Source organism: Octopus sinensis, linkage group LG9 (genome assembly GCF_006345805.1).
Source record: "Octopus sinensis linkage group LG9, ASM634580v1, whole genome shotgun sequence".
Classification (NCBI taxonomy): Eukaryota; Metazoa; Mollusca; class Cephalopoda; order Octopoda; family Octopodidae; genus Octopus; species Octopus sinensis.
The window spans coordinates 55732062-55759561 of NC_043005.1; the positions used below are offsets into that span (position 1 = coordinate 55732062).

Sequence of the window (27500 nt, forward strand, 5' to 3'; positions counted from 1 at the left end):
TAGCTTCAACCGTGCTTTCTGACGTAAATTTGCTACCCGGGTATCGGTTAACCGAATTATCCATACTAGGTTAATTCATTCAACTACTTAAACATTTATAAATATATATAGGAGAATCGTTAGCTAGTTTGGCACAATGCTAAGTGGGTTTTCATTCATCTTGCCCACGGGCATATGGCGTAGGGGTTAAGAGCGCAGGCTACTAACCCCAAGATTCCAAGTTCGATTCCAAGCTGTGACCTGAATAACAACAACAATAATAATAAACAGGGTGCATCAGCATGGCCGCAGCTCTCAGCTGAAACTACAGCAAAAAAGAAAAAAATATATATAGGAGCACTCTATTAGTTACAAAAACAGGGTCCCAGCTGATACGATCAATGGAATTACTAGCTCGTGAAATTAAGGTGCAAGTGACTGAGCACTCCACAAACATGTGTATCCTTAATGTAGTTCTCAGGGATATTCAGCATGATACAAAGTGACACATGGTCAGCCCTTGAAATACAGGTCCTACTCATTTTTGCCAACTGAGTGGACTGAAGTCACATGAAATAAAGAGACTTGCTCAAGGAGGGAACATGCTCCCAGGATTCGAACTCATGACCTGCCGATCATAAACCAAATCCCCGAACCATTAAGCCACGCGCCTTCATATATATATATATATATACATATAATATACACACACGTATATATATATATATATATATATATATATATATATAAAATATATATACATACATATATATATATATATATATATATATATATATATATATATATATATATATATATATACATACATATATATATATCATCATCATCATCATCATCATCGTTTAGCGTCCGTTTTCCATGCTAGCATGGGTTGGACGGGTCAACTGGGGTCTGTGAAGCTGGAAGGCTTCGTCAGGCCCAGTCAGATCTGGCAGTGTTTCTACGGCTGGATGCCCTTCCTAACGCCAACCACTCCGCGAGTGTAGTGGGTGTTTTTTACGTGCCACCTGCACAGGTGCCAGACAGAGCTGGGCACAACGGCCACGACACGACGGATGGTGCTTTTACGTGCCACCGACACGGGGCCAGACAGAGCTGGCAAACGGCCACGAACGGATGGTGCTTTTACGTGTCACCGGCACGGGGGCCAGCCGAGGCTGGCAACGGACGCGAACAGATGGTGCTTTTACGTGCCACCGACACGGTTGCCAGACAGAGCTGGCAAACGGCCACGAGCGGACGGTGCTTTTACGTGTCACCGGCACGGGGCCAGGCGAGGCTGGCAACGGACACGGACGGATGGTGCTTTTACGTGCCACCGACACGGGGCCAGACAGAGCTGGCAAACGGCCACGAACGGATGGTGCTTTTACGTGCCACCGACACGGGGCCAGACAGAGCTGGCCAACGGCCACGAACGGACGGTGCTTTTACGTGTCACCGGCACGGGGCCAGGCGAGGCTGGCAACGAACACGAACGGATGGTGCTTTTACGTGCCACCGACACGGGGCCAGGCAGAGCTGGCAAACGGCCATGAGCGAATGGTGCTTTTACGTATCACCGGCACGGGTGCCAGACGAGGCTGACAGCGGACACGAACAGATGGGTCACTTAACCCCTGCTTTCTGATATATGATTTGATTTTGATTGTTCTCACTGGTCTTGCCGGGTCTTCTCACGCACAGCATACTTCCATAGGTCTCGGTCTCTGGTCATTTCCTTGGTGAGACCTAGAGTTCGAAGGTCGTGCTTCACCACCTCGACCCAGGTTTTCCTGGGTCTACCTCTTCCACAGGTCCCCTCAACTGCCAGGGTATGGCACTTTTTCACACACCTATCTTCATCCATTCTCACCACATGACCATACCAGCGCAATCGTCTCTCTTGCACACAACATCTGATTCCTCTTAGGTCCAACTTTTCTCTCAAGGTACTTACACTCTGTCGACTATGAACACTGACATTACACATCCAACGGAGCATACTAGCTTCATTTCTCGAGCTTACGCATGTCCTCAGCAGTCACGGCCCATGTTTCACTGCCATGTAGCATGGTTGTTCGTACACATGCATCATACAGTCTGCCTTTTACTCTGAGCGAGAGGCCTTTAGTCACCAAAAGAGGTAAGAGCTCCCTAAACTTTGCCCAGGCTATTCTTACTCTAGCCGTTACACTTTCAGCACCCCCACCCCCACTACTGACTTGGTCACCAAGATAACGGAAGCTATCAACCACTTCTAGTTTTTTCCCCTGGAAAGTGACGGAAGTTGTTTTCTGCAGATTTTCAGAGGTTAATGCTCCCGAGCATCTGCCACATACAAAAACCATCTTCCTAGTTAGCCTTCCTATGACATTGCTGCACCTCTTATGTGTCCATAGCTTACACTTGGTGCATCTTATAGAGTTTCTACCTACACCTTTTCTACAGATCGAGCAGGGCCATCTACCTGAAGGCGTTTGTGATTTGTCTACCTTCCTACTTATTACGACTTTGGTTTTAGCTAGGTTGACTCTAAGGCCCTTCGATTCTAAACCATGCTTCCACACCTGAAACTTCTTCTCCAGTTCTGATAATGACTCAGCAATTAGAGCAAGGTCATCAGCATAGAGGAGCTCCCAGGGGCATCCTGTCTCGAATTCCTCCGTTATTGCCTGGAGGACTATGATAAATAGGAGGGGGCTGAGGACTGAGCCTTGGTGGACCCCTACCTCTACCCGGAATTCTTCACTGTACTCATTTCCAACCCTCACCTTACTAGCAGCGTCCCTGTACATGGCTTGCACAGCTCTCACTAACCATTCTTCTATTCCTAGTTTCCTCATTGACCACCATATGAGGGATCGGGGGACCTGTCGAAGGCTTTCTCCATGTCAACAAAAGCCAGGTACAGGGCCTTATCTTTGGCTAGGTATTTCTCCTGCAGCTGCCTTACCAGGAATATAGCATCAGTGGTACTTTTCCCTGGCACGAAACCAAACTGCATCTCATCTAAACTAACTCTCTCTCTAATTAGTTGGCTTATGACCCTCTCTGTAACCTTCATCACCTGATCCAACAGCTTGATACCTCTGTAATTATTTGTATCTAGGGCATCACCTTTACCTTTGTAGCAGTTGACTATTATGCTGCTACACCAGTCATTGGGTATGACTCCTTCATGTATCACCTGATTAACTATACAGGTGACTAGGCTATAGCCGACACTACCAGATATTTTGAGCATCTCTGCAGTGATACCTGATGGGCCTGGGGCTTTCCCTGTCTTCATGCTTCTAATTGCCTTAGCTACTAAGGAACTATCAACCCTGATAGCTGGTCCCTCTGTTGGGTCAACGTTCGGCAGACTCTCTTTATCCCATTCATTTTCTTTATTCAGCAACCTTTCATAGTGGCATCTCCAAGCCTCTCTCTTTGCATCCTCGTTTAGCGCAAGTGAACCATCTTCCATGCGAACACACTTCTCTCCCACCACATCACAATTCTCTCTCACACACTGTCTTGCAACGCGAAACACCTCCAGTCTTTGGTCCTCACGGCGCAGAACATTGGCAAATTTTTTCTTATCTGCTTCCCCTCTGGCTAGATAGACCTGTCTCCTAGCTTCCCTTTTAGCAGTCTGATACAATTCCCTGCTACCACCATTCTTCCAGTGCTTCCAAGTCTGTCTCTTTTCTCTAATAGCCCTGTCTACGACACTGTTCCACCACCACGTTACCTTGGGACGAGAGGGGACTTTGCACCAGCCACAGATCTGGTCAGTGGCTCTCAGCAGGTTGTCCCTTAGAAACGTCCAGTTGTCCTCTACCCCATGTGATACACTATCCCCTTCTACTTCGTCAAAGGCTTCAAGTAACATGTCTCTAAATCTCTGTCCATTCACAGGATCCTTAAGCTTCCAGATCCTTCTTCTCCATGTTGGTCGTCTTCTGGTTGTCCTCCTACTCCTGATCCTAAAGTCACTAACTACCAGTCTATGTTGTGGGGTGCATTCTTCGCCTGGGAAGGTTTTGGCATTTATAAGTAGCCATCTCTCCCTTTGCCTGGCAAGGATGTAGTCAATTTGGCTGGTATGTTGGCCCGATCGGTAGGTGACTAGGTGGCTGGTAGGTTTCCTGAAGTTAGTGTTGCAAATCATAAGATTATTTGCATCGCAGAACTCCAGCAGCCTGGTTCCCTCCTCGTTGCGGGAATATATATATATATATATATATATATATATACATATATATATACATATACATATATATGCATGTTGTCTCATTTTTAGCAAATTAAAAATGTATTGCCAAACTTTAAAAAAAGATCAGAAATCATTGGTAGAAACTGTTAACGTTGAGCAAATTTCTTATAGGCATAGTTGTGGTTGTGTGGCAAGAAGCTGGCTTCTCAACCACATAGTTCCAGGTTCAGTCCCACTGCTTGGCACCTTAGAGGTAGAGGCTACCTTTTCAAGTCATGCTGACTCATAAGTGATGGTTTTTTTGGTGTGTAAATTTCCCACCCAGATGGGATGCCGGTCTGTTGCAGGATTACTCATTTTTGCCAGCTGAGTGAATCGAAGCAGTGGGAAATTAAGTATTTTGCTCAAGAACACAATACATCACCCAGCCAAGGAATCAAAACCACAATCTTACGATCATGAGCTCAATACTCTAACCATTAAGCCACAAGCCTCAACAGGCAAGTGTCTTCTACTATAGCCCCAGGCCAGCCAAAGCTTTGTGAGTAGATTGGATAGTCGGAAACTGAAAGAAGCCCATCATATATATTTGTGTGTGTGTGTGAGAATGTGTTTGTGTCTGTTTTTGTCCCCCAACCAACATTTAACAACCAGTGCTGGTGTGTTTACAATCTTGTAAGCTAGCAGTTCAGCAAAAGAGACTGATAGAATAAGTATGAGGCATAAAAAAATTAAAATTAGTACTGGAGTTGATTCACTCAATTAAAAATTATTCAAGGCAGTACCCCAGCATGGCCACAGTTTAATGACTGAAACAAGTAGAAAAGTTTTTTTTAAAAATGGATAAATTCTATAACATAATCAGAATGTATTTACTCAGAAGATGGTTCCTGGGAGAAACTCATAAATTTTTAAGGGATAGAAGTTGATTGAATTGACACAATATAGTGTACTGTATTTCACACTGGTGATATACCAGTAATATATACAGGTAGGTGGAAACTAGCTATGGACTGCTGAAGAAATCTTCAGATGAACAACTTCTGACAAACAAAAAGATTCAGCCCATTAGTTCCTGACATTACTAAGGGAACTAGATTCACCTATTGCCATAACACCTAGCTATCCTCCTGCTGTATTTGAAACTCCACCTATAGTGGGGATTGAACTAGGAATATTCGGGTAATTTTAGTTCCCTGGACTGTGATGTGTATCACTTGGCCACAAAGACCATCGGAAGAACTTGCACAGTGGATCTATTTCAAACTGGGTTTCTCTCCTTTCATGTTTAACACTTTTGCAGTATTCTTTTCAGCTCCAGCTATTGTTTCTCTTCGCTTATTGCTGCATGGCTCTTCTCAGCTATATATTATCTGTTTTACGAAAGTTATATACCCGTTATACGGATATATATATTTTAGCGATTCTGGCAGAGTGAAAGATAAACTCATCATCAGCTGGATTCGAACTCTGAATATAACTATTTAGCTAAGCGCTTATTATCTAGTGCTCTATTGATTCAAGTATGCACTCTTACAGAATATGATATCGGTTTTTATTGAACATACTAAGCCAACAAATAACAAAAGTTTCTTCACTGACTTTCAAATAAGATGATGTAAGGTACATAACTCTACACAAAAACTTTACAAAGTTACTTCCCTTGGAATAAACTTTTCTTAGAAACACGAATTTTTCTGGGAACTTAAGCCTCAGAAGTAACGACACATTTGTCATTTCTCTACTCGATGGCTTATAATTCTGCTTTCTAAAGAGCATAATCAATTTAACAAAGCGATAAATGGTGGGAAGTCAAATATAGCAATCAATCACGTCAGCTATTCTCTCCGAAACTGTCGGATAAAAATTGTTACAACTTTCGCTTTAACTAGCAACTAGCAGTATCGCCCGGCGTTGCTCGGATTTGTTTCGACCCTTTAGAATTGGAATTTTTGAAAGGTAAAAATTCTGCATTATGTAGCTTGTTATTCTCTTTAGGTGAACATTTTTCTGGTTGAAATACACCGAAAAATGGCGACACAGCAGTCAAAAAACCGAAAAAAAAAAAAACAGGGATTTTCATAGAAAAAAAGTACTTTTTGATGTAAATAATTTTTGGTGTTAACATGGTCCGATTTGAATTTTTTCTTCTACGGAATGAAGAGCAAGCCTTCTTCTATCATACTCTCAATTTTGGTCAACTTGCGCTGCAAAGTCTCAGAGTAGATAGTGTTAGTTAAAGGCTACCAAACCTACCATACACAGACAACTTCAGCTTTATATACAGAGGGATTCAAATTTTGGGTTAAGAAGTCCTATGAGAAACGTACGTGCGCACGCGAGGACCGTCCCGAGTGTAATACAAGAGTGAGCGTAACTTTTTAAGTATCTGATATACGTTTAAATTACATGTTGTTACACAAGGATGCTACGAATGGTCTTACATGCAAAATGGCTGTAACATATGACAAATGAAAGCCTTTATGGAGACCTGCTTAAAGTTAGGGAGAAAATCAGGCAAAGACGGCTGTGATTATCTGGTCAACGCGTGTGCTGCCCTGAACTGGAAGCATCCAAATTAGTTTTATTGAATATACTTTAAGGTGGTTTAACAGGAGGAAAACATCGTCACACATACATCAACAATTTCATTGCTGACACTGTGATATTGACCCGAGAAATGTAATGGTTGGATTTTGTTGCTGTGACCCAGGTTGGAACCTGGCAATAATAATAATGATATACTATTAGACGTAGGAGTGGCTGTGTGGTAAGTAGCTTGCTTACCAACCACATGGTTCCGGGTTCAGTCCCACTGCATGGCATCTTGGGCAAGTGTCTTCTACTAAAGCCTCGGGCTGACCAAAGCCTTGTGAGTGGATTTGGTAGATGGAAACTGAAAGAAGCCCGCCCGTGGTATATATGTATATATGTATGTGCGTGTTTGTGTGTCTGTGTTTGTTCCCCCCAACATCGCTTGACAACAAATGCTGGTGTGTTTATGTCCCCGTAGCTCAGCGGTTCGGAAAAAGAGACTAACAGAAAAGTACGAGGCTTACAAAGAATAAGTCCCGGGGTCGATTTGTTTGACTAAAGGCAGTGCTCCAGCATGACCACAGTCAAATGACTGAAACAAGTAAAAGAGAAAAGAGTTAAAGAGAGTATATGTTATCTTTTATGTTTTTATCATCAATATGGGAATTTGTGTATGCCGAACACTGTGATCTGGTTGCTCACTCCTATGGTGGCATGCAACATCTAATGGGGCTCCTTCTCAACAACGTACAATAAGCTCCCAAAAGACAGTCATAATACATCAACTTGCACCAAGTAAAGCCTATTCCAAGCCAAACATCTACATATGTAGACAGAAGTTATGGGTTATATATAAATTCATCTACTTGGGCAGAATATCTTGATGAAATCAGAATTATCTTGATGAAATCTCTCTCCGAATCCAGAAGACCAGTGATGCATTTGGAATATTAGATAGACATTTATGATCATGGCATGGAATTTTAATTGAGACAAAGTTGAAAGACTACAATATGTATGGTTTGTTTTTATTGCGATACACATGTGAGATCTGGGTTACTTATTAGAAAAACGGGTGTAATGATTTCAACATTATCTCTGCTGTATACTGAGTATCCAATAACAAAGGTAAGTGATGCTGAGGTCCTCAAGCGCAGCCACTATATACTAAGATAGCATCTCTAGTACTTCAGCACCAATTATGATGCAGTGGTCATGTGGTCAAGATAGAAGATAATTGTTGTCCCTAAGCAATTTCTTTGTGGTGAGATAGCCAGAATAAAGAGTAGTGCATAAACAAAAATTAAGGTATAACAACTACATAGAAAATACACTAAAGAAGGTCAAAATCAAGGGAAGTGAATGGAAAGACCTTGTTTTAGATCAGTAGTTCTCAACCGGGGTCCATACAAGACTTTGTCGTTAAGATTTATATACAATAAATTAATCATACTTCTACAATACACAAAATATTTTAATAAGTTCTTTTCTGCAATTCCTAATATTGTATTATAAAAATATAATAGGACTTTTTAAATCTTCAAATGTCTATGGGGGTTCACCTGTGTAAAATAGGAATCAAAGGAGTTCATAGATAGTACCACTATCTATACACACATATAGATGATGTGGTAGTGATGGGTGCTTTTTGCAGTTGCTGTTACAATATTTTGATGAATCTTCATGTGACATAGCAGTCCACCTCCTGATGCACATTTTTTCCCACATTCATTGCAAGTAGAGGTGGCATATAATGCATAGTTAACAACTAGGCTTACAAAGAATAAGTCCTGGGGCCGATTTGCTCGACTAAAGGCGGTGCTCCAGCATGGCCACAGTCAAATGATTGAAAAAGGTAAAAGAGTAAAAGGGTATGTGTATTCACACACTTTTATTAATTAGAATTTAAAATTAAAAAGAAAAAAAAAAACAAATATAAAGAGCAAAAGCTTACCACATAATAATAATTCCACAAATATTAAAAAGTTGAGAAACTGCTTTATTTCCAATATGACTGCCATGTTAACTTTGAAATACAACTAATATAAGATATTATTAGAGCTGGATACACAAGAATAATATATCTTACTTTTTCATTTAAATATCTCATTCAGTTTTGTGGAATATAACAAAAATAACAAAATGAAAAAAAAAAAAAACAAGAATGCCTGGCCATTCAGTAGCTTTCCACAAATTTTCGAAATTGCTCCAATGTTATTCTCCCTTCTGGGTCATTTGTACACATTTTCACAATCTGAAAAGAGGAAGAAATATTAGAAAAATGTTAGTGAGTTTATTATACAACTTTTGAACCATGAGCTTGTCCACCCATCTACCCATCTTCTCCATTCGTTATTCCTGGGAGGATTATGGTGATGGAGTCCTCAGACACCTCCTCCACAGGGTTCTATCATTAGACTTTCTGGCTGGATTCCCAAATGTGATCAAGACTATGGATATCATCCAACCATCTCATCCTTGGTCTACCCGTTAGTTCTCCTGTTTGTTGGCGCAGCTTTAAAAATCCATCTAGCAATACTTTCCTGTGATATTTTAATCACATGACTGAGACCAGAGCTGTGACCTATCAATGCAGAGTAGTGGCTGGACCTGGAGTAAGTTATGTCCCATGTCGAGTAACATTACTCCAAGAAGGCTGAGGGTGTCTTGACATCACTCACCAAGTCCTTTGTGAGCCACTCTCTGGCTATTTGTCTGAGGTTTTATACAGCTATGGTGCGGCCTCACCTGGAATTTGCATCTGGAACCTCTATTTTGCCCAGGATATTAATCGTCTGGAAACCGGTCAGCAACATGCAACCAAGAGAATACCCTCCATCAGGCATTTGCCATATTCTGAATGCCTTACTTCCCTGGGCATGGATACATTGAAACTCCGACATCTAGCAGCTGACTTGGCTGACACCCATAAAATTATTAACCATCTTACTAACAATAACTCTGAGCACCTTTTCAAACTCCACCTGTCTAACACCCGTGGACATATTTCCAAAGTCAGAAAACGGGCACAGCTCCCATGACTTTTGGAAACATTTTTTCACGCTAAGAGTTGCTGAAGTAAGGAACAAACTGCCGGCATCAGTTATTAGTTGTCGGAGCACTGCATCCTTCAAAACTTCCATGCTTCCCTGAGATTCGCCAACACTACACCTGATTTTCTCCCCTCCATACACACACATGCACGTGGTTTAGTGGTTAGGGTGTCAGCATCATGATTGTGGTTTCGATTCCTGGACCTGGCAACGTGTTGTGTTCTTGAGCAAAACACTTCATTTCACATTGCTCCAGTCCACTCAGCTAGCAAAAATGAGTAACGCTGTGACGGACTGGCGTCCCATCCAGCTGGGGAACACATACACCATAGAAACCAGGAAACTGGGCCCATGAGCCTGGCTAGGCTTTAAAAGGGCGCATTTATTTTATTTATACACACACAAGCATGTATCTGGCTCATACACTGTTCACTTTATATGCACTTTTGACAAGTTGTGGTGTCCCTGAGCAATGTATACAATAATTTCATTATTATATAGATCCTTTGGGGTTATCCCATTTTGGCCCCTTATATTTGCAATTGACCTCTAGTGAAAGCATCTAGTTTACTGGTTAGGACATTTGGCTCACAATCACAAAATTGTAAGTTTGATTTCTTGTGACACATTGAGTCCTTAAGCAAGTCAGTTTGATTCAAGTTGCTCTAGCCTGCTTAGTTGTACCTTTAATTCAAAAGGCCAACTTTGTCATATTCTGTGCCATACTGCATCCCCCTGAAAACTACGTATGTCAATGCAGTGCTCAGCCATTTGCACATTAATCTCATGCAGTTCTATATTTAAGAGATGAGGAATTATGTGCATTATTTACATTATTTACATTATTTACCTTCAACGGATATTTGTCCTCATCTTGTTTGTTGTTAACACAACGTTTCGGCTGATATGCTCTCCAGCCTTCTTCAGGTGTCTTGGGGAAATTTCGAACCTGGGAAAATTTTGAAATTTCCCCAAGACACCTGAAGAAGGCTGGAAGGTATATCAGCCGAAATGTTGTGTTAACAACAAACAAGATGAGGACAAATATCCGTCAAATGTAAATAATGTAAATAATGTAAATAATGCACATTAATTTCATGAGCTGGCTGTTTCATTGATCAAATCAATTGGTACACTCATCGTTATAACCAACAGGGAACCAGGTTAGCACCCTTTAGATCATTAACCAACACTGATGACCATAGGTGAGGTCATGAGTTTTCACACACCGAAAAATAGACATCAAAAGACACTATTACCAGCATAAATTCTCCGAGAAAAACACACTATATAATGGACTAGTAGAAGAAAGAAAATGAATTAAAACTTTGGTTAAACACGTACATGATTGTGTTTCGGGCTTAAAGTAATAAAAAACATTACCTTTTTGCCTTCATCAGCATGAGTATACCCAGGCATATAAATATACATATATATATATATATATATATATATATATATATATATAAAAGTAAATAAATGGTACAACGAGGCACCGATATTTACTGGAAAATAGCAATCATAATAAATACGACACTTTTGTATAGCTTCACTGCGTATATACTAGCAAAGACGTGTGTGTGCAACAAACATGAAAAAAATTCATCATACCTCTAGGAAGAACATCTGAAAAATGGAAAATCTAGAATCGGATAATGCAGTATATGTATATATATATATATATATATATATATATATATATATACATATCTACACTCTCGGAGTGGTTGGCATTAGGAAGGGCATCCAGCTGTAGAAACACTGCCAGATCTGAATGGCCTGGTGCAGCCTTCGAGCTTGCCAGACCCCAGTTGAACCGTCCAACCCATGCTAGCATGGAAAGCAGACGTTAAACGATGATGATGAAGATGATGATATACATGTATGGTGGGCTTCTTCCAGCTTGTCTGATAAACCTTTGGTCAGCCTGGGGCTATAGCAAAAGACACTTGCTCAAGATGGTGTGCAGTAGGACTGAACCCAAGACCACACAGTTGGGAAGCTACACCAGCACGGGATATACAGAGTGATATGTGAGGTCCTTTTGTGCTTTTCATGTCAAATCCATACCTGACGTCAGATATCTACCTGGATATATTCGCCTTTTTCTACACGATATACATTGTTATGACAGCATCCTTACCAGCTCAAAGAACTGTGGCAATCTTCTAAACTCCAGGTCAGAGTTTAAAAAAACAATGTACACAAGGTTGTGTGGTAACAAGCTTGCTTCCCAGTCATATGGTTCTGGGCTCAGTCCCACCATGTGGCACCTCGGGTAAGTGTCTTCTACTAAAGCCTCAGGCCAATCAAAGCCTTGTGAGCAGATTTGGTAGATGGAAACTGAAAGAAACCTGTCATATTTGTGTATATGTACACATATTTATGTATGTGTGTCTTAGTTTCTGTTTGCTCCCTTCGCACCACCACCACCACCACCACCATCACTTAACAACAGATGTTGATATGTTTATGTCCTCGTAACTTAGCAATTCGGCAAAACAGACCGATAGAATAAGTACCAGGCTTGCAAAGAATAAGTCCTGTGTTTGATTTCTTCAACTAAAACCCTTTAAAACAGTGCTTCAACATGTTCACAGGCAAATGACAGAAGCATGTAAAAGAATGAAAGAATATCTCAACAACTTTCTGTAACAAAACAGGAAGACAGCCCACTCATTGGATTAGATACATAGTTTAACTCACTTTACCTTCCCTCCATCCAACTACACATACTAAATATAGTTGTTTTACATGTAAAGATTGAGCATTAACAATATTTTTCATTTAAAGGGTCAAAGTGACACAACTTAGAATTCAGGAAAAGCATTATCACGTTTTTTCCATAAAATGTTTCGTGAAGGTTTTTTTATCATTTTCTTCTTTCACTTAATTTATCTTGTTCTTTGTCATATTTCTTCACAGAGTAGTTATGTTATTTAAACCCGAACAATTTCAGGATTGCTTAGAGTATGCTATACAAGCCCATCCAATTTATTGCGCTTGCAATTATCCAAACATGAAACTTGAAGTAGCTCACTTATAGCTGACCACATACAACTTCTCTCTCTCTCTCTCTCTCTCTCTCTCTCTCGCACCAGATGGGGAAGCCTTGTATTCACTACTTCAGCAAAACACTTTCTCCTGTCCTACCATATTTCCATATCCCTCAATACTACAATCCACTCAATTGGTGGGGAGGGAGTCTTGTGTTGCGGGTACTTAGCAACCTCACCTATGTTGGTGCCATGAAAAAAGAACTCAGTACATTCTTGTTAAGTGGTTGGCATTAGGAAGTGTATCCAGCTGTAAAGACCATGCCAGGGCAGACAGTGGAGCTTGGTGCAGTTTTCTGGCTCATCAGTTCCATGTTGGACCGTCCAGTCCATACCAGCATGGGAAAAAAGATGTTAAATGCTAAAGATGATAGTTATATACATATGTGCATCTGTATACATCCATGCATGTGTGTGCATGTGTGCATGGTGTTTGTATGTGTATGACAGCGTAGCAAAAATGTTTGCTTTGGAAGCATATAGTTGGAAATCAGTACTCCTGAGGGGACACTTTTGCCTGATGTTCTCTGATGTCTATTACCTTGGGGATGAAATTCCATAACTAAACACTAAAAGACCTTATCATATATGTTTGTGAGCATGTGTGTGTGCACACGAGCATATGCACACGTAGATAAACACAAACCTATGAACATATACATACATACATACTTGTATAGCTACAGCCATAAAGCATTTTCTGCTTTTCTTATCACTTTATATAAGACCGTTTGCATGTGTGTTTATACAGACACACACAAAAATTCATATGATGTTGTTAGTGTGTGTGTGTGAGTGAGTATATGAGTGCCACTGTGTGTATGTGTTTGTACAGTTTACACACATGCTATCCATATCATCGATGTGTTGCTTCTGCCACTCAGCTTCGGTTGCTGGCCAGTCGTGACCAATAGAGTTTGAATGTGGCTGTATTCAATAGCGTCAGACAAAAAGATGTCTAAGGGAGCGGAGGTGAGAGAGGAAGGAAGGCAAGACAAAAACAAGTGTTTGTGTGTATGTATAGTGGTAAGTGGTATATATGTATGTATATATATATATATATATATATATACACACACATCACACACATATGCACACATGCTGATATATCTATACTATGGAAATAAAGTACTCTGGGACTTCAAGTTTCACTTTGAAAGAGTAAAATTATATCTATCTATCTATCTCTCTGTATATATATATATATATATATATATATATGCATGTGTATATGTATGTATGTATGTAAGTATGTATGTATGTATGTATGTATGTATGTGTGTGTGTGTGTGTGTGTATGTATGTATGTGTATGTGTGTGAGTGCGAGTGTGACTGTGTGCATGTGTGTGTATGGACAGAGAATTGTTGTATGACAATTGTGTATACACGCAATCGTACATACAGAGAGAGGGAGAGTGAGAGAGAGATTGGAGTAGAGTGGGAGATAGGTTGGTAGGTATGTATATGGCTATGCTAAAGAAAAACAGACAGATAGATAGAAAGACAAGCAAATGGACACAAAGGGCTAATTATATATATTATACAAATAGATATAGACAAGCAGAAAGGTAAGAAGATAGACAGATAGATAGATAGATAGATAGATAGATAGATAGATAGATAGATAGATAGATAGATAGATAGATAGATAGATAGACAGACAGATAAATATATAGATGTGTGTATGTGCATATGCATATATATGTGTATGTATATGTTTTTTTTTTGTATGTATATATATATGTATGTATGTATGTATGTATGTATGTATGTATGTATGTATATATGTATAGATAGATAGATAGATAGGTAAGTAGGTAGGTAGGTAGGTAGGTAGGTAGGTAGGTAGGTAGATGGATAGACAGACAGATAGATAGATAGATAGATAGATAGATAGATAGATAGATAGATAGATAGATAGATAGATAGATATGTTTCTTTATTAGCCACACAGGGCTGCACACAGATAGAACAAATTACAAGGTAGAGCTTTTCTTTTGAAGGTTTAAAAAAAAAAAAAAAAAAAAAAGGAAGGGGGAGTTTCGATCAAAAGGGATCGTAAAAGGAGAGAAAGAGGACAAAAAAAAGGGGGGTTAAAAAAAAAAAAGGGGGAGAGGAAAAAAAAATTGATCAATAGGGATCGTTATCACAGAAATGTCAATATGAAGTGTAAAAGAATGATAGATAGATAGATAGATAGATAGATAGATAGATAGATAGATAGATAGATAGATAGATAGATAGATAGATGGATGGACAGACAGGTAGGTATTAAACACTAGTTGCACACTGTGGATATTCTCTATTGTGAAAGTATTGATTAAAGAAACACTAGTTACATTAAAAGTACAAAAAGTTTCTATTAGACAATTTCTTCTTTTAGTTCTGCTTTTTCTTTATCTTTTTCTTCTTTTTCGTTATCTTCTGCAGTTTCCATCTTTTGTGATTTTGTGAAAGAGAATGTTTTCTTTTCCTTCCATCTTTCGTCTCTCGAATCTGGCCAGAGGATGGTTGAATGTATGACAATTGGTAGAATGATAATTGTATGTTTGTGACCACGAGTCCACGTGTGTGTGTGTGTGAGTGTGTGCATGTGTGTGTGTGTGTGTGTTTGTGTGTGCGTGTGTGTGTGTGTGCCTGCCTCTTTGCACTTATTATGTATGTATGTATGTATGTATGTATGTATGTATGCATGTTTTTTATGTAGGTAGGTAGGTAAGTATACATATATATTAAGTTGTTAATTCAAATAACATTGGGAGGAAATTAGTGAATTGGTTACATGTCACACTTTCCAAGGAGTTATATAAATATATATATATATATATATAAGATGCTTGCATATTTATGATTCATATTTCAAGCCTGTTCAATGACATGTTTTGTATGATTACATGCTCTTTATAAATCACATTTATTAATTGCTTTTATAATTTGCCATCATCAATTATCAAACACAGAAACATGTGTAACAGATGAAATACAGTAACATCAAATTCATAATTCATGTATTTCTCTCATAATATATTCATACATACATATGTGTGTGTGTTGATGATGATGATGATGATGATATATATATATATATATATATATATATATATATATATATATGTATATGCATGTACGTAGAGATATAAAACATACACACACATACACACATGTATATATTTAACATAGTTGGAATTTACAGAAAAACAAAAGGCAAAGACAAGTGTTTGAACAACAAGCAGGTGTATTAGTTTGATGCTTGGGAAAGTGAGAAAGACTTTTATGTTTTGAGCCAAGAAATTTCCACAAAAAGGAATAAGAGAAAATAAACAGAGAGAGAATAAAAAAAATTTATGGATTTAGCAGTCAAGCATGGCGACTGGTTGGAAAAAAATGGTTTGACAGGAGAGGTAGAATGGTGGGGAGATAATGAAGTATTGGGAGATAATAAAGTATATATAACATATAACACATATATATATATATATATATATATATAGAGAGAGAGAGAGAGAGAGAGAGAGAGAGAGAGAAAGAGAGAGAGAGAGGGTGACAAGCTGGCAGAATCGTTAGCATGCCGGGCGAAATGCTTAGCGGTATTTCGTCTACAATTACGTTCTGAGTTCAAATTCCGCCGAGGTCGACTTTGCCCTTCATCCTTTCAGGGTCAATTAAATAAGTACCAGTTACGCACTAGGGTCAACGTAATCGACTTAATCCCTTTGTCTGTCCTTGTTTGTCCCTTCTATGTTTAGCCTCCTGTGGGCAATAAAGAAATATATATAATATACATGCCTATATATACATGTAATATATACATATTTATAGCAGATAGGTAGACAGAGAGAGAGAAAGTATCTTTAGTGCAGTTAAATGGTTAGGAAGTTTACTGAGCAACTACAAGGTCCTGAGTTCAGTTTCATTGCATACCATCTTGAGGGAATGTCATTTTTACAGCCTCTCTTCAACTCATACCTTGTGAGTAAAACTGGGTGGATGGAAAACATACAGAAGTCCGTCAAGTGGAAAGTCCCAGTAATTCAAAGGGTTTAATTTTGTCACGCACTAAGCAATGTTGATTCGGTCTGTGGAATATGTCTGTGGAATATTCAACAACTTTCATGTTTAGGAGTTAATTCAGTTGACTGGAAATTGGATCCACATCAATTGAAACTGGAGATCTACCCCACATACATAATATACTTGCAATATCGCCCGGCATTGCTCGGGTTTGTTTTGACCCTTTAGAATTGGAATTTTTGAAAAGTAAAAATTTTGTATTATGTAGCTTGTTATTCTCTTTAAGTGAACATTTTTCTGGTTGAAATACACCGAAAAATGGTGACCCAGCAGTCAAAAAATCGTAAAAAATTGGGATTTTCATAGTAAAAAAAGCACCTTTTTGATGTAAATAATTTTTGGTATTAACATGGTCCGATTTGAATTTTTTCTTCAACAGAAAAAAGAGCAAGCCTTTTTCTATCATACTCTCAATTTTGGTCAACTTGCACTGCAGGGTCTCGGAGGATATAGTGTTAGTTTAAGGCTACCAAACGTGCCATACACAGACAACTTCAGCTTTATATATATAGAGATATATAATATATGAAGGTTATTGATTCAGAAACACATTCTCAACTGTCGATGACAAACCTGTTCGTTTCTTTAATAGGTTGTCAATTTTGGGAAAATTCTCGAATCTTGTGATTATCTCCCCTTCTCAAGTGTAGCTGGTCATAAGTGCCATTTGGTAAGTATGGTACATCCTCCAGAAGTGGAGATAATTTTAATAAATCAAGAATTTTTGTTGTCCAGTATTTGACATATTAGTATTTGTCTATGATATTCAAATACACGCTACTGACCACTTAGCTCATTTTTGTTTAATACATATGTATATATGTGCATATGTGTGTGTGTCTGTGTGTGTATTATGTATATGTTTTATGTTATGTATATATTTATGTGTTAGGAAGGGCATCCAGTCATAAAAACCCTACCAAAACATACACTGAAGTCTGGTGCAGGCTCCAGTCTAGTTGTAGTACTAATATGTTAATAAAAAAAATTTCAACTATTCTCAGTGCATTTTCAATTTCTATTTTTCCTATATTTCTACCTGTGGAATAAAATAACTTTGTTTTTGTTTAGATAGATGGATAGATAGATAAATACATAGATAAATAGATAGATAGATAGATAGATAGATAGATAGATAGATAGATAGATAGATAAATAGATAGATAGAAAGACAGACAGACATATATACATACACATATACATGCATACATATATATATACACACACGTACATACATACATGATAGATCGGTAGCCACTACACACATTTTTTTTCTCTCCTTGTTTTTTTTTTTTTTTGTCCCTTTCTGTAGAAGAGCGTAGGCTCGAAATGTAAAAGACTTTTTCAATTCCTGAGCATTTCACTAATACATCTGTTTGTTTTCTACACCACCTGTCTTCGTCTTTTGTGTTTTCATGAACTCTCCTTACATACATACATACATACATACATACATACATACATACATACATACATACATACATACATACATACATATAGATATACAGACAGACCCCTTGTTTACAAATTAATTTGTTTCTGACTAGTGGGGTCAGTATGGTGGGGTATTATCATCCATAGAAAACAATGTTGATTCTTAAACTGTTTAAAATTGAAAAGAAGGTTAAAATAGAAATAGCAATATTCAAAAGTATAATTTTTTATTCAATCACAAACTTCAGAAAGAAAAAAAATAGAAAAACATATAAAACAAAAAAATTCAGCTCATGGAACTTAATTCATATCTATTGGGTCTGCCATCACTGGGGCCTCTTGAGCACATGTCAATTCCATTTGTTGAGTTTCTTCTTGTATTGATGTTTCATCTGCATTAGCTTTATTCGTTAAAAAAATTATCTAAAGTTGTTTGTTGAAAAGATTTATTCTTTATTTCATGGTAGATTTCATGAAAACAAGCATGACCTCCTATTAAATTTGCAGCAACAGTTGAGCTTCTTTCAAAATTGGTATCTTGCTGCTCAAAGATTTCAATTGCTTTTTCAATGTGAAGAAATGCTTTATTTAGTTTTTTTGCAGAGAAGTGTCTTTCAGATCCTCCTCCTCCTCCTCCTCCTTCTCCTTCTTCTTCTTCTTCTTCTTCTTCTTCTTTTTCTTCACATTCTTCAGAGCTTCTTTAACATCTTCAGGTGAAATTTCAAAGTTCAGTTCCTTTGCAATGTTTATGATCATGTCAATTTCTTTTTGGAGACCTTTATGAAGATTATCAAAGTCATTCAAAATTATCAATTAATATGGGGCAGAATTTTTTCATAATTCTTTGCGTGTTCTTTACAGCGATTTTATCCCATGCTTTCTTTATCAATTTTATTGCATCAAGGATGTTGAAACTCTTCCAAAATTCTTAAATCATAGAACCATTTTCTTTATCAGTCACTTTGATGAGTCTTTCAAAGGGAAAACAGAGATAGTAAGATTTAAAACAATTAAATGGCTCCTTGATCCATAGGCTACAATAAAAATGTCATATTGGGAGGTAAAATAACATTAATATTTTGATGGGGATTCTTTAGAAATGCAGCATGACTGGGAGCATTATCCATTATCAAAAGAATCTTGAAAGGAATTTTTTTTATCCTTCCAATACTTTTCTACTTCGAGAACAAAGTGATTAGATTACCAATCTTCAAATAGAGTTCCTGTCACCCAAGCTTTTTTGTTATGCTTCCAGATTATGGGAAGTTTCATCTTATCAATTCTTTTTAAAGCACGGAGGTTTTCAGATTGATAAACAAGCATGGGCTTGAGTTTGCAGTCTCCTTCACAATTTCCTCCCAGAAGCAATGTTATCCTATCTTTTGCAACTTTGAATCCTGGCATTGAAGATTCTTCTCTTGCAATAAAAATCCTTGAAGGAATTTGTTTCAAAAATTAGGCCCGTCTCATCCTTATTAAAAATTTGAGATGGTATAAAGCCTTCTTCCTCATTCAAATCTGCTAATGGCAAGGAAAAGTTTCTGAAGCTTTTTGATCTGCACTAGACAATTCTCCTTGGATCTTCACATTGCGTAGATTTGCTGATTTTTTGAAATAATCAAACCAACCATTGCTCATTGCAATTGTTTCATTTGATGCATCTGATTTATATATATATATATATGTATACACACACACACACACACACACACATACATACACACACACACACATATGTATATATATATATATATATATATATATATATATATATATATAATATAATTCAAGACAAAACCACTATTTTGCAAAACAAACAAGGAAAGACTTAATCAATACATAAAAATTTTAATATAAAGAAATAAACCGCCACTACATTTTATTTTTGTTTTTGTTTTTTGTTTTTTTGTTTTTTGTACATCTTTAAATATGAGAACTTTAATAATAGGTTTCTTTATATTCAATTGTTTATAGGGTTTATTTTAGATTATATATTGATTATATATAGATTATATATATTTATATTTTTCATTGATAATTTTATTATTTTAAACTTATATTTTAATATATTGATATTTTAGATCGAAAATCCACCTAACAAATGTCATTGAAGACATGAAACGATTGTAGTGGCGGTTTATTTCTTTATATTAAAATTTTTATGTATTGATTAAGTCTTTCCTTGTTTGTTTTGCAAAATAGTGGTTTTGTCTCGAATTATATTATATAATATTTTACTATAAAATTGGATTTAATCCTAAATCTAATTTTTCCCTGTAAATTTGGATTTATTCCCTAATATTTATTATTATTATTTTTATATATATATATATATACAGACACACACACACACACATATATATATATTGCCAGATCAGACTGGGTCTGGTGCAGCCTTCTGGCTTCCCAGACCCCAGTTGAACCGTCCAACCCATGCTAGCATGGAAAGCTGACGCTAAATGATGATGATGATGATGATATGCATATATATATGATTGGAGCCTGGTGCAACCATCTGGTTTCCCAGTCCTCAGTCAAATTGTCCAACCCATGCTAGCATGGAAAGCGGATGTTAAACGATGATGATGATGATGATATATATATATATATATTATATATATATATATATATATATATATATATATATATATATATATGTATATATCCATATCTGTTTGTATGTATATATCTATGTATTTATCTATCTGTCTATCTTTGTGCGTGTGTATGTGTGCATGTGTGTACCTGTGTGTGCATGTGTGTGTTTCTACTACTGCTAGAAGTTCTGTCACTTTTAACCAGAGCTGATGGAATCAAGCCATAACAAAGTCAGAGGAGGAAGGACTAGGAAGCATTTGTTAGTAGCAAGAGCTAGAAATCAATCAGTTACAGATCAATAGATCATGTTACTAAAGTGTTGATTTTTAACAAAATGTTTTACTTCCCAATCACCAACACCTCTGTACACCCCCCCCCCCACACACACCACACACTCTTTCCCTTTGTCACTTCTCTGTCTCTCTGTCTCTCTCTCTCCTCCTTCTACTCCTTTTATAAATTGATATATTGATTATCGAATAGAAAATTCACTCGTTTTGAAAAATAAACATTAAAAGACACAAGATAAACATTTCTTTCCTAACATATCTCATTAATTAACCAGAGGGAAGCAGAAATCATTTTCGATTTTGTGAAAGTAAAAAAAAAAAAAGGAGGGAGAAAAAGAAAGAATGGAGAGGGGGAGAAAAAGAAAGAATGGAGAGGGGGAGAAAAAGGAAGAAAGAGAAGGAAAAGACAGAGAGAAAAAAAGATGAATAAATGAATAACAATATTTGATGTTAAATACATTATTTTAAGTTTAAAAGTTACACCAAAATATCTTTTAATCTCTGGAAAAACTTCAGCATCTTCAGGAGGGAAAAGATGATATCTTTACTTACCTCATTGACAACATCCTTATCAGAAGGAAGATGCAGTTTCCTACAGATGTTCTGTATATGTTCAGCTCGCAGATAACCTTCCCGATCTTTGTCATATTTCAGGAAGAGTTCAAAGACCTCTGCTCTGTCAGTCAAACCAATGCTTTTCATGTGAGTGATAGTTTTTGCCACAAGGGCACATAAGTCTCCTGGTCTGAAAGATTAATTGAATGAAATTTAGAATTTTACTGGAAATTCTCTAAATTACAGGTCATTAGAGAAGCGCCTGAAAGAGTTGGCAACAGGAAAGAAATCTGACCCCCCACCAGAAAGAAAAAACATAAAAAGGAGAAGACAAAAAAAACTCTACTACCTCAGGAAATTTATCCAAACTATGACAGCCCAGAAAAGTGAACATGCCATGAGTGATGAAAGATGAATGAAAATGATAATGATGGTGATAATGATGATGATGATGAGGAAGCTGGTGGTTTTTGTGATGGTGGGGAATAATGAATGATGACAACAGTGATGATGATGAAGCAGTGATACCAAAGCCTACATATATGCATACATACTGAGACCTCCTTTGGTCATGTCTGACCCTGGGATTGCTCCTAGAAAGTTACTCTCCCAGGCACAAGTTACTCTCCTAGGCACAAGTTACTCTCCCAACAGTCGTCCATGCATACCAGCCTCCCCTCTCCGTGCCACTGTGTTATCTAAGCGAAAGGCAAAAGCCGATACAATTTGACACCAGTGACGTTGCATCTCATTTCTACAGCTGAGTGAACTGGAGCAATGTGAAATAAAGTGTCTTGCTTAAGAACACAGCACACAGCCCAGTCCAGGATTCAAACTCACAACCTCACAATTGTAAGGTCAACGTCCTAACCACTGAGCCATGTGCCTTCACATGCATACATACTCATATACATATATATATATACACATACACCCATATATATGTATACATACATACATACATACATACATACATACATACATACATACATACATACATACATACATACATACATACATACATACATACACACATACATACATATATATATTATAATGAGGGAGGCCAGTTTATGGGGTTACCCTGGGTTTCTCGTCCATAAGGGGTTTGGCCTTGCAGCATATCATCAGATCCCAAACCTGTTGGCCTTGATGAGATCTTAGGCCAACAGATTTGGGGTCTAACGATACACCATAAGGCCAAACCCCTTATGGACAAGAAATCCAAGGTAACTCCAGAAAACAGCCCCCCATTATAATATTAACTGCTCTACATCTTATGGAGTGCTTCTTAGGATTTATATTTTTCCACAAACTATCTATCTATCTATATATATATATATATATATATATATCAATATATCTATCAATATATCTATATATATATATATACATATATATTGTCCTTTAGAAAATCGGTGTTTTGCAGGAGATCATGAGTATTATTACATAGGTTCAGCTGCTATAATTTGGAAATCTAGATTTCACCATCATTCTCAATCATTTAAGTATAGAAGAATAGGTAATTCTACAAATCTTAGTAAATGCATTTGGGATTTAAAAGATAAAAACATTAAGTATGATTTAAAGTGATCCATTATTAATTATGCACCACTGCACAATATTGGCAATTCTACATATGATCTTTTCCATGAAGAAATGTGTCATATATTTACTTCTAAATTAATATTATCAAATTTTAATAGTAATTTTACAATGAAATGTTGTCATAAATTTCGGAAGACATTTAAATATTTCAATTCTTAATTATAATTGGTTTTCAGATATCATATAATAAGCATGATTTTTCTAAAAGTGTTTAATATATGTAATAGAAAGATAACTGTCATGACATATAATCTCTATATTTCTAATTGTCATAACATAGAACTCGTATATGTTTATTATTTATTCCTTCTTTTTCCACTGATTTCACCGAGAGATGAACACAAAAATAGCTTTTCTTAGATAATATTTCTTCTTAACGTTTTTTTTTTATATATGTTCATGCTCTGGAGGTATTTTAATTTTTTTTTGTCCAAATTGAATTTAACTAATTTTGGATCACTTTGAAAATGTGTTAACATGAATTTTTGGACATATTAATTTCAATGATATTTTATGCATCTAAGTATGTTGATACAACAGAAACAGTGGCCAGCTTTGTATGAGGAATTCAATAATTAAAAGTATGATTTTCTCTATCCATATTTTTGTTGTCTTATACTTTGAATTTCTTGAAATTCTGAGTGATGTTTAGATTTATTTGCCATACATGAGGAATTACCTTGGATGTTTCATTTTTGGATTTGATTTGCAAGATTCTTTATGTGAGTTTGTTTGTTGAAGCATATTCTTTTTGTGCCTTATAAGTAAATGCGCTCACAGTAATTTTTCCACTTATTCTTATTTTCCTAAAATTTTCGCTGCATCTTGCAACCTTTTCAAGATGCAATGAAAATTTAGGAAAATAAAAATAAGAAATAAGTGGAAATTTTACCGGTGAGTGTGTTAAATTATAAGACACAAAAAGAAAATGACTCTCCCCAGACACAATGGAATATACCTTGGATGTGCATTCTACTTGCATTTATTGGTGTCTGATTGTTTGGTATAGTTAACCAAATTTACTTAAATCTGAGTGCTTTATTGATATTTGCCTGGAGTTTTTAATACTTTTCCTCTTTCTTATATAAACTGGCACTTCATCAGTTACAACAACAGGAGTTCCAGTTGATCCGATCAATGGAACATGCTGCTTGTGAAATTAATGCATAAGTGGCTGAGCACTCCACAGACACACATACCCATAACATATTTCTCAGGGATTCAGCATGTCATAGAATGTGACAAGGCTGGCTCTTTGAAATACAAGTACAACTTATTTTTGCAAGCTGAATGGTGCACCGTGAAATGAAGTGTCTTGCTGAAGGACACAGCACACTTCCAGGAATCGAACTCATGACCTTATGATTGTGAACCAAATACACTTAACCATTAAGCCACGCATCTTACATATATATATATATATATATATATATACAGGAAGCATATATATGTATGTATATATATATATGCACACACATACATATACATACATATATATACATATACACACACACACACACACACACAAATATATGTATACACGCTAAGAGCACCATCTGAGCATGATTGCTGCCAGAGCAACTGACTGGCTTCCGTGGCAGTGGCACATAAAAAAGCACCATTCAAATGTGATCGTTACCACCATCTTCCTAGTAGCACTTGTGCCGGTGGCATGTGAAAAACATTCGAGGGAGGTCGTTGCCAGTGCTGCTGAACTGGCTCCTATGCAGGTGGCACATAAAAACCACCACTTGAGTGTGGCCGTTGCCAGTACTGCCTGACTGGCCCTTGTGCTGGTGGCATGTAAAAGCACCCACTACAGTCTCGGAGTGGTTGGCACCAGGAAGGGCATCCAGCTGTAGAAACTCTGCCAGATCAAGATTGGAGCCTGGTGCAGCCATCTGGTTCACCAGTCCTCAGTCAAATTGTCCAACCCATGCTAGCATGGAAAGCGGATGTTAAACGATGATGATGATGATGATGACATACACATATACACACACATATATATATATACACACACAAAGATACACACACACATACATATATATATATATATGAATATGTACATACATACATATTTAAATATACACACATGCATATATATGCATATATATTTATAGAAGTCTGATAACACCTAGAGAATCAACAGCAGTATTTGTCTGATATCTAGTACTTATTTTTTACCAACTTGCCAACATGGGACTCTCAACATCACCACTTTCATTTAAACTGATAGAAATTAAATAATTAATGTTGACATGTGTTAAAGAGTTAATTAATAGGTTAGTACTGAAATGTGAGTGTTAATTAACAGAATGATATTGGAATATGTATGTGAGTTAATAGATTGTTATTAAAATATGTGAGAGAGGGAATTGATTAAGAAGGTGATGTCAAAATATATGAGTTAATTAATAGAATAATATAGAAGTAGGAGGGAGTTAATTAATAGATTATCAATGATATTTCAGTGTTAATCAATAGATGAATGTTAAAATGTGTGTGAGTTAATTAACAGGTTGATATTAAAATATTAAAATACACAAAAGAAAATTAATAAAGTAATATTGAAATTTGAGAGTTTGATGTAAAAAATAAATATCAAATTATGAGAAAATTGATTAAGAGAATAACAGAAATATGTGAGAATGTTAATTAACAGGTAAATTTTGACATATGGGAGTTGCTCAATCAATAAATTAATAATGATTTCAAATTTTGGTTGGAGGCCAGTAATTGCAGGGAAGGGGGCAAGTTGATTACATTGACCCCAGTACTTAACTGATACTTATTTTATTGACCCTAAAAGGAAGAAAGGCAAAGTTAACCTCAGAATTTGAACTCAGAATGTAAAGATGGACAAAATGCTGCTAAGTATAATGCCTGGCACGGTAATGATTCTACCCTAATTCATGAATTAATATTGGTTTCAAATTTTTGCACAAGGCCTGCAATTTCAGGAGTTGGGTATACGTTGATTACATCAACACTAGTACTTAACTGGTACTTATTTTATCAACCTGGAAAGGATTAAAGACAAAGTCTTGATAGAATTTAAATTCGAAGTGTTGAAATGGGAGAAATGCTACAAAGTATTTTGTCTCATAATGATTCTGCCAGTTCACTACCCTAATTAATGGATTAATATTGGTCTTAAATTTTGGCACAAAGCCAGCAATTTAAGAGGAAGGGTTTAAGCTGATTACATCAACCCCAGTGTTCAACTAGTACTTATTTCATCAATTCTGAAAGGATTAAGGGCAAAGTCAACTTCAGCCAAACTAATAGATTAATATTAAGAAAAATACATGTATGTGTGTGTTATTCTTATGAGGTCAACTTTGCCTTTCATCCTTTCGGGGTTGATGAATTAAGTACCAGTTGAGGACTGAGGTTAACGTAATTGACTAACCATTCCCTCCCTAAAACTTTCAGGACTTGTGTCTATAGTGGAAAGAATATTAGTAAGTGTGATATCAAATTAATAGACTAATTTTGAAATGTGAGAGAATGACAAGCTTGCAGAAACAATTCTTAACAAATTTACCTTGCAGAATTTAGTTTCATTTCTTGTTCCGAGACCAAACCTTGCCAGTTTTAGGTTTAGAATGGTTTACACTAATACTAATTCTTGATTCTGTCGACTGACACTATTCTTCACAAAATCTGTGAGCACATCAAGAGAACTTACTCTAGGTATTGCAGGTGCGGGCATGAACCTGTAAAGAAGTTTGCTTCTCAACCACATGCTTTTGGGTTCAGTCCTACTGTGTGGTACACTGAGCTAGTGTCATCTACTAAAAGCCTTATGAGTGGATTTCAGTAAACAAGAAGCTGAAAGGTGGTGAGCTGGTAAAAACGTTAGTACGCTGGGCGAAATGCTTAGCGGTATTTTGTCTGCCGCTATCTTCTGAGTTCAAATTCCACCAAGGTCGACTTTGCCTTTCATCCTTTTGGGTAGATAAATTAAGTACCATTTATGTACTGGGGGCGATGTAATTGACTTAATCCCTTTGTCTGTCCTTGTTTGTCCCCTCTATGTTTAGCCCCTTGTGGGCAATAAAGAAATAAGAAACTGAAAGAAGCCTATCATCATCATCATCATCATCATCA

The 27500-nt window shown here is 36.8% G+C and overlaps 1 protein-coding gene across 1 annotated transcript in view; it reads right to left on the minus strand.

Annotated features, from left to right (window-relative positions):
* Positions 1-8696: 8696 nt before the first annotated feature.
* Positions 8697-27500, minus strand: part of LOC115215830 (EF-hand domain-containing protein 1-like) — a 133411-nt gene continuing 114607 nt past the window's right edge. The window contains exons 12-13 of the mRNA XM_029785155.2: positions 21774-21966; positions 8697-8972 (exon numbers count right to left, since the gene is read on the minus strand). Of these exons, the coding sequence (XP_029641015.1) occupies positions 8895-8972; positions 21774-21966 (271 nt within the window). The 3' untranslated portion in view covers positions 8697-8894. The remainder of the gene's footprint in view (positions 8973-21773; positions 21967-27500) is intronic.